This window comes from Strix aluco, chromosome 12, assembly GCF_031877795.1.
Source record: "Strix aluco isolate bStrAlu1 chromosome 12, bStrAlu1.hap1, whole genome shotgun sequence".
NCBI classification, from domain to species: domain Eukaryota; kingdom Metazoa; phylum Chordata; class Aves; order Strigiformes; family Strigidae; genus Strix; species Strix aluco.
Window position 1 is genome coordinate 25554377 of NC_133942.1, and position 12416 is coordinate 25566792.

The 12416-nt window shown below is 36.0% G+C and overlaps 1 protein-coding gene across 3 annotated transcripts in view; it reads left to right on the forward strand.

Annotated features, from left to right (window-relative positions):
• UNC13C (unc-13 homolog C) overlaps positions 1-12416 on the forward strand; it is a 164524-nt gene that overhangs the window by 45808 nt on the left and 106300 nt on the right. For all 3 annotated transcript variants that reach the window (XM_074836988.1, XM_074836989.1, XM_074836990.1), the window contains 2 exons: positions 5677-5748; positions 10800-11019. In XM_074836988.1, the coding sequence (XP_074693089.1) occupies positions 5677-5748; positions 10800-11019 (292 nt within the window). The remainder of the gene's footprint in view (positions 1-5676; positions 5749-10799; positions 11020-12416) is intronic.

A 12416-nucleotide genomic window follows, 5' to 3' on the forward strand; every position in this document is an offset into this window, starting at 1 on the left:
AGAGGCTAGAACTCGATTATGGTAGTTTAAACTCTTTTAAGATTGAAGACATTCATATAAATTGCAGCTGCCTTATTCTCAGCTTTTGTACATTGTCAGAGTTATCATTAGATAAAAGCTAAGTATCTGGACTATTTTACATTAAATCTGCTCCTGCAGTCCGTTTTCTTAATTCCTGCAATCATTAATAGACAAATTGGATTCAATATTTTAATATTCATACATTAAATAGATAAATCATAAAAATAATCAAACAGTATTTGTATATTTGCAGGGTTTTTTTAATTCTACTAACTGGAAATCATAATAATATGATTGCACTGCTTTATTTCACACCTGTGTGTTCCAGCAATTAAGAATTATTTGTGGGGAAATGAAGACGTTATTGATGAACTTGTTTGGTTTTGTTGTTTTCCATGCCATTTCTGACTAATCTTAATATTCAGAATGATCTTAGAAGCTGGACAGGGCATGCTGTTGTGTCTGTGCTATGAAAACAAATACAAAGTAGTAAATGGCATTAGAGTAGTGTCCAGTAATGATTGTGTAGTTAAGCTGAGGTGCCATTTCCTTTCTAAATCTGTTTTCTGGGCTTAGTACTGCAGTTCTGTTGAACATTTCAGGATCAGACATCAACTTTTTTAATAGAAAAATTACGGGAAGGGGGTAAGTAATTTTGGACAATAGCTTTTTTTCCTTTTGAGTGTTTTCTTCCTCCTTCCTGCCCCCCTCCCACACCTCCAAGCAACAGAGTACAATCTGTCTTTCAAAATAATAAAGTTGAGATCCCTGGAGTGATAAATTACCTGTAGTTGCTCAAAAAGAAACATTTCTGAAATTGTGCAGCTTTTAAATGCTGAAAGCAGTATTTTTTTGTCAGATGCACCTCTAGTGGGTAACTTTTACAATGCATTAAAAATATAACAGTATTTGTAAAGTGGTAACAAATATTTTGTCTTCATCTTTTTTTTTTTCCCTGGTGATAGAAGTCTGTGGATTCTTTGAAAGAAAAAAAATGTGAACGAAAAGATGATCAGGAAAGCTGAAACCCTCTGTAAAAACAGAGGAATGAGTATGGCATGGCACAGCCAGCATTCATGAACAGTTGCAAAACGTTAGCTTGACTGCTTCTCCCTCCCTGTTACTTTAGCTGCTCAAAACACAGCTTTTTTTTTTTAATTTCATCATGGCAGGTGGCTCTTTTTTTCACCCACACAATTTTTCATTTAACATTTAATTGTTGCTTGAGTCTAATTCGCTTTTACTCATGGTTACCACTTTTCAGTTTTTGCTAGAATGACTTCTAATTACGTTAATTTATTTATTTAAGCTGCTACGGCAAATTTGAAGGTAATACATGAAACAGTGTAGATACGAGTTATTAGGGGGCCTAAAAAGACCTTAGCACAAAGGAGGCTAAGTTATTTTAAATCCTGTATCAAGGATTTGGAAAAACATTAAAAATTTAAATAGATTATGTTTTGCTTTATCGTTTTCTCTTAGGGATTTTTAGTTTGGGTTTTTTTTAAATAAATTTGTCCATACGTTCATGATGCAATAGTATCTACGTAGAGATCTTTATGCTCTGCAGGTCAAATTCTCATTTAAGGAAAGACATGAGGTAGTATCTGAACATCAGTTTGAGAGGGTAAGCAAGTGTAAACCGCTTAACAAGTCTTGTGTCCTGTTAAAGGAGAGTAGTGAAAGGCTTCAGGTTCCTGTTGCTCACCCTGTCCTTTTGATGCTCTGGCAATTTGGACTTCCTTCCAGGAGGCTCCAGATGATTAGCTGCACTTACTTTTCTTCCTTGGTCCTATTTAAAAACAGAAGGGCAATAAGGGGGAAAGTTTTCTTCTAACCTGTCACCTTGTTGCCCATAAATGAGTCTAGCAGCATTTTTCCCTTTCTTTTGCCAAAATACTCATTCCTCCTTGCTTCATTCCTTAAGAGCAGACACTGCTCAGTGACTGTTCAGCACATCAAGCTGTTGAATTATCACCAACTACAGAATGTTTCAGAACAGAAACATTTTATTTATGGGATTTCTCTTGAAGGTGCGCTTTATTCTGACAGTGATACATAAATGGAAATAATCCTCGTGAGGGTTTTTTTTTCACTAAAATCCCTGTAGATTTAATCTGTAATGACTGTTAACTTTACTGGTTTATCACAAATCTCTCTAGATATCACTTTCTTCTATTGTCCTTCCAACATGACAAACACTTTATTAAGAGCAGCCTAATTATCTGTTTCCTCTTAGGCTTTGTTATTTTATATAGGACACTGTACTATGATTTTAGACGCATTTCTGATTAAGGAGCAAAACGGTGAAGCTGCATAATTCCAGGAGTAGTCCTTGGGAGAACTGGGCCTCAAGGACACATGACAGGGTCAAAATTGCTTACCTACTGTCCTTTTGCTCACAGGAAATAGTATCTGTGTATTGACTTATACTGATAGCATGAACTGCAGTTCTCCTGCTGGCTCATGTACTTTAACTTATTGCTGGAGGACAGAACACAGTAGCATTCACTACCCTATATTCAACGTTAATGTTATTATTATGCCCTTTGTATTCCTGCCCTGACAAGTAGTCCACATTGCTCTATAGCCTGGAATGGCTAGGATTGTGTATTTTAGACCTAAATGATCAAATCTTTTTCTAAGTATAAGGGACACGAAGACTAGAGGTCAAGACTATAAAACTAATATACTGTAGGCAAGTAAATGTAAATGGCTACTTTCCAAGTAGAAGAAACCTATGCTTCAAGACGGATCAAAAGATGGGTGCTTTTAAAATGAATCTCTTTAAACCTAAAACTCTACTGATTATGAAAATTGTTTCTTTCCCAACACATTTTTGCTTGCCATTTCTCACTTTGATGTGTGGCTGTTACGACCCAACCTGGACTTGGGAGCCCAGAGTGTCATGAAGGTTCTGTGATCCCCTTGGGTTAAATTAAGGTGAAAGGACACCAGGCGACCAGTTAAAATATTTTACTTGCAGTAGAAACAGCTTAAACTTGGAAAAGGATAATAAGCAATGTGGTCTCTTATAAATCTATAAGAAAGAAGAGAAAGAACAGAAAATAAAAAGAAAGGAGAGGAAGAGAGTCAAATCTGGATCGCCTCCCCAGGTTCCAGTGTTATCTTGGGTGGAGGGTGCACACACAGAAAAGTTTTCTGTCTCCTTTAAGTTCATTTTATCAGCTGATTAGCATACTAGTCCAAAAGAGACAAGTATTCCATGAACTCATTTCCACGAGAGACGAGGAAAAAGGTGGAGCATGGGTTCTGCACATGCATTGAGGGGGAATGGGGTGCACCAACCCCCTCAGTGGTCATGCTCACCTTGCTGCCTTTGCTTCTCCCCCAGTTCCCACAGATTTTTGCTGACTTCATGCTTCTTGAGCAATCATCCAGCTTCTGAGGCAGGATGCTCACCTCCTATCAATCCTTATAATCTCTTCAGCTTACACAATGGAGCCAGTGATTAGTGGTCCTTGTACTTGATGAGAAACATTTGTACAGGCTACAATTCCCCCCTTTGAAATTTATCTCTCTTATTTGACAATGCAACCAAAGGGAGTGACGATGTGCATCCTTTGATACACTCCACACTTCCTGTGGTGGCATTCCTTAGACTAATCACAAAGGTCACAGCTTGTCCTTGAGATTTTCTGTGTCGATGAATGTTTGAGGCATTAATTCCTTCAGTTACTTACAGTGGGTCCTGTAGAATTAGGTTTTGTCACAAAAGGTTTGAAAAAGCAAGGCGTGGGCTCTGTTTAATCTTTCCTGTCACTTTGTCAATCTCACTGGTGCATACCACTAGAAGGAAAAGATTGTCACAGAGAAGCAAACAAAATTATTTTCTTATTTATAACAGAGTGCGAAAACGGATAGCAAATTAATGGCATAGGCTTGGTAAACCTCTGAGAGTTTAAAAGAAAAAAAGAAAAAAAGACGGGGGGGGTTTCCTTGCATCTAATATTAACTGTAATAGGACAGTGATGAATCACATCAAGTATTTCTGTGCCAAGGTTGTCTTCTTACCCTATAATTGGTTTTACAAGATTAATAAATTTGTGTCTATCAGCAAGTTTAATTATTACCAAGGGAAACTTATTGAAAATTGAACGGGTATGTTCTCAGGGGAAAGTGAACGTTTAAAATTAAAATTAACAGTCATAATATCTCTAAATAAAAAAGAAATCCATTTAAATTATCTCAGTGCTTAAAAATATAAGGAAGAAATTGGAATTATCTCTCCATCCAAAGATTAATGATGCAGTTCTACTGATGTAAACCTAAATTGTTTCTGACCCAATATGTATTTCACAAAAATAAGAATGTCATATGCAAAATATCATTGAAAATTTTGCTGTAATAACTCTGTAATGGTGGACTACAGAGACTCCGTTCACAGTTAAGTGAAAATCTGTATCATCACACAAAGGCAACAATAGACTTATGGTTAGGGGGTGGTATAATTGATCACCCTCACACTGCTAATCTATGAGGGCAGCAATGTATGACAAAGCAGATGCTGGTTTACGGAAGAACAGAGATAAAGCACAAGTATACAGGCACACTTGGAATGATTTAGAATGGGGGAAGGATGTATGAGCCCAATTTTGCACATAAAATACAGTAATGTAGCAGTATTATGGTTAATATTTTGTACAGTGGAATAAATCTTATCTATTTCTGTCAGGCCAGAAGGACTACTGATAGCAGAAGTGATATTCAGAGTTGAAATACTATTTTGAAAACACACAGGGTTTTCTCTTGCCAGGGTCTTTTTCCTTATGATCATTATACTCTCTAATTAATTCTGAAGGACCCATTTAAGTTACAGGGATATTGCAGTAAGGAAGATGAAATTTCCTTGTTCATTGTATATTAAAATTACTTTCTTTTGAGTGCCTTTGTACATACTATACTAGAGCAAATGAGATTGTCTCTACAACCAGTGGTGTAGTTTTCAGAACTGGGAGGTGTTCATATACCCACAACACCATGTGGGCAATAGAGGACAGATTGAGACAGAGTTCCAGCCTTTTTTCCTCCTTCCAAGAACCAGAATATCTGTCCGTATAGCTCTTTATAGTATTGAATGAATATTGTCTTTAAGGAAAAAAATATGTTAAGATTTCCCAAAGACTTTTTATTGAAGACAAGTAGCATTTTGTATACATACACACAGTTTAAAAATGCTCAGTGAGTTACAAAAAATTATCTGGACTGACAACTTGAACCATAATACTATTGTAAAATAATCTCTGATGTTGCTGCAGACAGAGACAGCTTCCAGATTAGGGCAGGATGCCTATCCTTGTACCATATTAATTTGGTTGGCAAAGCAGAAAAACAGTGACAGGCTGTGGTTTAAAAAAACCTGAGTCATAAACCTCTGAATAACAGGTTTTATATTAGAAATGGCAGTTCAGCTAGGCACTGCTGAAAGAAACAGCAATGATGATGGAAATTGTGCTTGCATTATGTACTGAAACTTTAAAAGTTGCATGCTGCGAACATTAACTAAAAGGTTTTGTAAATCCTGCAGTTTTGCTTAAATCCAATAGCATCATCAAGTCCTAGTTGTCTTCCATTAGATTCAACAACTGCGTTTACTAGTATAATTTTTAACATCTTTGCATTTCCTTTAAACAGACACTGGCAGCTCGAAAGTCTGGTATTTCCATGGCCATGCTCATCCGGACCTCCATAAACGATGATGAAATGGTAAGTGTTTTCAATGGCAAGTTTCAGTCATTTAAATAATGGAGAAATTTTTGTTCAAAGCTCTTTAGAAATTATTTCAACCTTAGACACTCCAAACTGGATAAAACTGAGTATATACACATTCTATTTGTTGTGTAGGAACTTTCAAGGATCTTGAGCAGAATTTGCTGCCTGATCTAGAGTGACAAGACAAGGGTTGCTCCTGCTGACTCAGATCCATGACAGTCAGAACAGACTAAGCAAGAAACCTTTGTTTTACAAAATAATTACTTGGGGAAACCTTTTATTTTAAATTGTCCAGCTGCACCATGCTTTACCTGCAGTCTTTCAGCATCTGTCCCTCTTCATCACACCATGAGTACAATTAGAATGACAGGACTCTGCAAGAAGGTTTCTGTGTGATTATTATTTTTTTCCCAGTTGGTTGCTGAGACATTATTTGATTTTGTAAATGTAATTCCTGCTAATAACACATGTGATTCTAGATGAAGAAATATTTAATTCATACAAGAAGTGACCGGGAGAATCTTTTGAAAAATCATATTCTCATAGCTAGTAAAACCTGTATGTTGTCATTTTCCATTATTGCCTTAACATTTTGCAAAAGAAATTTATTTTAAACAAAAATACGAGTGCCATTTTCTTCATGAATACTTGAAGTGTGATGCAAGCAGACTTACATGTATGAACTAAGCAAAAGCACTAATTTGGAAGAATAAAGGCCCCTTTTGTGTTCCTTAAATTTCTAGTGCAAACATAGCCTTCTAGAATATATCCCACAGTGAAAAAAAAATTAAATGCTGAATTTTTCTTAAACTGTTGTTAAGCTTCATAGTAGAAGAATGGAAGAGCAGAATATGTTGACAGATACTCTGGGAACTGAAACCCATAGCACAAGTATACACACATCCATCACTCTTCTCTGATTTATTGTGAACTTTCTGTGCTTATATGGTAATCATAAAGGAACAATTTGGTAGTGTTCAGGGGTGGATTGATGAGGTAGGAAACAGCTGGCTTTTGAAATGATCTTTCAGTAGGAGCAGTAGTTATTTTGTTCTGTTATCTCAAAATAGCGACAAAGGTTGATAGAATGAAGAACTGTGGAATTTAAAAAGAAGTTAAAGGCTGAGGGAAAATTACAGAGAACAAACTTATGCCATGCAAGTGGTGCAAAATAAAAATTGTTATAGCTGCTACAAAAATATCTTAAGTTCAGTAAAAGACCCTAAGATTTTTCCATATGCTTTACTACCAAGCAAACATGTTTATAAGTATTGCTACCTTTTACAACAATAAACACAGGTTCAACTATTAATTTACATGCCTCCCCTCATGCAAAAACTTCCAGGCTTTGACTTTGGAGAGCTAAAGGTGCAAGTTCTGGAGATAATATTAATTGCCAACAAATGCAGGACAAGAAAGAATATTTTGGACTGCGCTTACAGATTCTGACTTAAGTAATACTGTTGAGGAGGAAAAAAGAAGGCAGCAAATCCCAGTGAACAGATCAATGCAAACATTTCTCCAGTGCTTGCTGTCAGTCAGGAGAAATGACTGACCTATGATTCAGGAGAAATGGAAAGGGAAAAATAAGTTGAATGTATCTTTATGCCATTATACTCTTTGGCCTCCATTTGAACCAGGCCACATAAAAAAATTGTGCACTACAAATAAATATTTCTTTAAAAATCTTTACATAAAAATGTAAGTCCAAAGGGAGACAACAAATATAATTTAGAAACTGTAAAAAAAAATAATTCAGAGAAGAGGTCAATAAGAGAATTTTGTTTTATGCCAGCCCTCACTAAATGTTCTAAAAGGTAGTGGGTACTCTTTCAAGGATAAATGTAGTCGTACAGCCAGTAAAACCACTTGCAAGATGTTTACAACAAGTGAAAGGTAATACTTTTCTACTTGGTCTGTAAGTAGCCAGCAGAACTTAATGCCCTAAGGCATCATTAAAACTGAGTAGAGCAAGATTTGAAAACAAAAAGAACAGACATTTTCAGGCAGAAAAGAACTCTCCAGATACTCTCCACAAAACCAGATGAAGTGCAGTCACCAATGAGAGTTAAGGAAGAAGATTCCCTTTGGGCAAGTTATTCCTCTGATTAAGGCTTTTCTGGTCTTTACTCTCCCTCAACTTTTTCTGGAGGGAATACTAATGACTCTGATGGGAAACAGGTTATTTGGCTGATTAGATTCAGTATGGAGATTCTTTGAACTACTGCCTTGTATTACAAATCAAACACTTATTCAAAAAAATTAAAACCTGAGGTTAAATACTTTGAGCTTTGCCACCCAACATTGCTATCCTTCTGGTGTAACACATTCATGACACAGTGAGTTTGTATGTTCTCCTGCACTGTTCCAAAGGTATTTTTAAGCGGTGTCAAAGTATTAACTTCAGTGACAAACGTATGCTTTCAGTCAAGGAATCATTTAATTGCTTTGCTGAACAAAGAGACAGAGCTGCAAGGATGTGAAAATAATACCTCAATGACATTGCAAAAGTTATCTCAAGTAGTACATAACAGAAATGAACTACACTTCAGAGGATAAGCGGATAACTGAGTGATCCTCCTATATATTAAGTGCTAAATGTTGCCATGCCCAGAGTGAATGTATATAATAGATACATTTAAACAGAGAAAAGTAGTAGGAATGAAAGCCTCTTGATAATATAAATAAACTTTTCCTTTATAATTGTAGTTGCTTTATTAACAGCAAGGGAAAGATCATATTCAGCAGCAAAACCAATCTACAAGTTGTGTCTTTTCAGCTGAAAACTTCATTTACCCTCAAATGTTTATTTCAAGGCCTGTTGAGCTGTGACATTTCATTACTTACTGCCATTTCAGAAATAGGTAAAGGTTACTGGCAAAATTCTAAAATTATTTATACTGTGAAAAAACAGTGAAGCTGAACAGAGTGAAAGGGCAGGATTTGTGCAGATACTACTAGAGTTCAGGAGGGTGAGAGTATAATCTGCAAAGAAATCTTCAAAGATCTGCTGGTTTCTGGGAAACATGATACCTCAACAAGCTACATAAATTTGCTTTAGCTTGTTTTTGAATGTTCTGTCTGATCCCTGTAGCTGGTAAGCTGTGACATAGGAGGCAGAGGGGGGAGAAATACACAAAGATGAAGTTTGCCGAGTTACGTGGCCGTGACTAGCCCAGTCCATCTTAGGGTCTGCCAAATCAAACCACTGCAGACCTTTGTTTGCTTTCAGGGGAGTTACTAGGTGGCTAATTGTCTAGAATAGACTAAGAAAGCACCCTGGACATCAATTCAGTATTTGTTTTACTCTTTCCTGCTATATCAGCTTCTTTTCTTAGTTCAGTTCTACAGTGTTCTCAGAGGTGCCAGGATCAAATGCCCATGAAATGTCTGACCACATTTGTTTGGACAGGCTTCACAGGATGGATGTTGTTTTTAGCATGTAACTGTGAACTCCAGTAAGGGCTGTTGCAGCCTAAGCTACTTAACATTTGTTTTTGTAGTGCTTGAGTCAGTAGATTTATGGCTACATGATAATGGTTTTCTCATGGTAGCAAAAGTCCTTTAATTGATGATTCTCTGCAACATTATGCAAATACGCACACAAAGAAAAATGTTTTTATCAGACAATCTATTATTAGCAGAATATCTCACATGTTTGAGTGGAGATGCAGATACATAAAAACAAGAGCATGTCAGTGTGTTGTTAGACAGACTAATATCTTGCATTTGTCATATACTTACCACAGCTAAATAGTAAAATTATGGGAGTGTTAACAAATGCTTAATTTAATGAGGTAGCCTTGTTTTCTATATTGTCAGAACTGTGGCACTGATGTTAAAGCTCCTATGGACAAAGCATACAAATTCCAAAATCTTGTTCCCCAGTTTGCTTACAGCTACACAGCCAGCATTACATTATATTAGATACATTACATTATATACATTACATATCCACACAAGATGAAGAGATGGTAGGACAGACTTTCAGAAATATCCCACTTCCTGCAGTGCTACCTCTTCTAATATGGTTTCTTCTGTCTAAAAGAAGGACTTTATTCATTTATAGGTGAACAGGTCTAGAACTTCTAATACATTCATGGCAGCCACATGTGCATTTAGTAAAAGAGAAAAAAATGAAGTCATATTTTTTTGTGGCGCCCAGTGCTGTTTTTCTTATTCCAAATATATCATCTGGATTTAGAAGATCTGGATGCCTGAAAACAAAGCTGGAATAAACAAGCCAGGTCATTGTGGCCATTTAAGCCTACGTTTTATACACAAAACTTCAGGGATTGCTTTGTTTTCCTCTTATTAAGCACTAAGGAGCTGAGATTGCAGTTGTTTGCAGTACTAATCAGTGAATGGCTGATAATTGTTTTGTTCTTCTATTAGAACTGGTCCTAAGCCAAAACAGTCCAAGAAATGGGTGTGGATTTTTGAGAGTATGGATAAGTCTTGTTTATAGGTAAAAAGCATCCTGGTGATTAAAAGGAGGTAGTAAGCATGCTATTACAGGAGATCAGACAAGATGGAACTATAAAATTGACCCACTTTTATTTGATGAGGAGATTATATAAACAGTAAGTATTAAAGGATAACATTGTATATAATCCAAGTCCATTTTGTGCAGTGTGTCTCAGTTCCAGTAGGAAGTATTTAAATATTCAGAAGTAATGTTAGGTAGACTTAAAATGCATCAATGAATGTAAAGCTAATGATTTTTTATATTTCTGTCTCAAAATATAAAAAATATACAGGACTCTGTGTTAATTGACTGACCTGATTCCAAATTAACTCTCCTGTTTTTCTAATCAGTTTTTCTAATCAGACCTGAAATGGTCATCCAGGATTCTTTCGTCTTTAAAGAGGAAGGCAAAATTAAGAAATCAGTATAATCAGTATTTTGCAAATTAGTTCATACTTCTATGTATATTCTGATATTTTGTGACACTGTAAGTATAATGACATATACTTTAGCTCCAGTTCACTTGTATTAAACAATACTTGAAGTCTTGATTTTTATTTTTTTTCTTACCCAACAGAAAATACATGTCTTCAAGAAGACATTGCAGGCTTTGATCTATCCAATATCATCGACCACACCTCATAACTTTGAAGTTTGGACAGCTACAACTCCCACATACTGTTATGAATGTGAAGGTCTACTTTGGGGCATAGCCAGACAAGGCATGAGATGCACCGAATGTGGTGTCAAATGCCATGAGAAGTGCCAAGACCTCCTAAATGCTGACTGTTTGCAGAGTGAGTATTTCCTGACAGCTAAAGCTTTGCAATACTTCACACCTTTTGATTTTGTGTGTACACTCAGATATTTCCTGAAATGAAGGGCCAGATCATCAGAAATCAGTGAAGACATGTTGATGTTCATTGGCTGAGCAGCTAGCCAGAAACTTTATGAAATACCTACTGTTAATTTTCTGTTGTCCTTGGAACTTGCTGTATGTTGCTGGTCAGTTACAAAATAATGTTTGGTAGCATCAGTATATCATTTACTTTCCACTGCCTATGGCATCACCCAGATCAATTTGTTACATGATGTAAACCCGCTTTGTGTTATTTAACTCAGGACATCAGAAATGTCAAAGCAAAGATAAAAAAAATAGTCCTAATACTTATTGTAGTCATATTAGTGTGCCATAGGATAGACAAAAACATGGAACAGTAAATAGGGTCTTGTCCCTTCAAAATACCAAACCAGGTATGAGTAAGGGGAAAAAATATTAGTCAGGAAGTCCTTTGAGACTAGAATTAAGGTGAAAGAACCTTTTTCTTTGGTTTTTCATTGGCCAAATTGATTCCAGCCACCACACATTCTCCTCCAAAAATATCTAAGGTCCATTTAAACCATACTTAAATTATGACACAATTACTGCACAAGATTCTAAACAATAGAAAATCAAGACCTGCAAACTTTCTGATATTCTGATTTTGGAATGGAAGGGGCTTTTAGATCTCTGGATTTATTTCATGTTTTTCACTGTTGATATGTTCCTGAGGTTTTACCTAGCTTCTACATGTAGGAAAAATACATAGATATTCAAGTCAGGTCTTCTTTCTTCCCATTGTGTTCTCTATGTGAGGAGCTGTCACAAGGGATGGATTCTCAAGATCCATATTGTTCAGAAACTAATCACAATTTCCCAGAGCAACAGACCCCATGGAGCATAAATCAATGACAAATTTCTAAATCAAACTGCTTAACTGTGCTTAATTGTGATTCTACACTATGGTTGAAACTGGGCTGTGTTTGACAGCTAAGCTTTTGACATTATTTCACAAGTGAGAAAAGAAAGTTTGCATTGAAAATCAAATATTATAAAAGTATATTGTGCAGCGTTAATACGATAGTTGGTGGTGAGTTTTCAAAAGTGTATAAAGAAGATACTAGTGAATAGCTTCTTCAATAAGTGCAAATAACTTCTGTTACCTGGAGAGTAACAAAAGAACATATGCTTTCGTAATGTCAGTTCCTGTTCATTCTTACTGAGTACTTATGCCATTTCATTCTAGGTACATTTTAAGACTAGCAAAAAATAATTAATTGCACATCAGCCCATTGATGTCTCTGTTTTAGGTAGTCATTTGACACCCTAGTTCTGCTGGGAATCACTTGGCTTATATTACCTGGACTTAGAGGC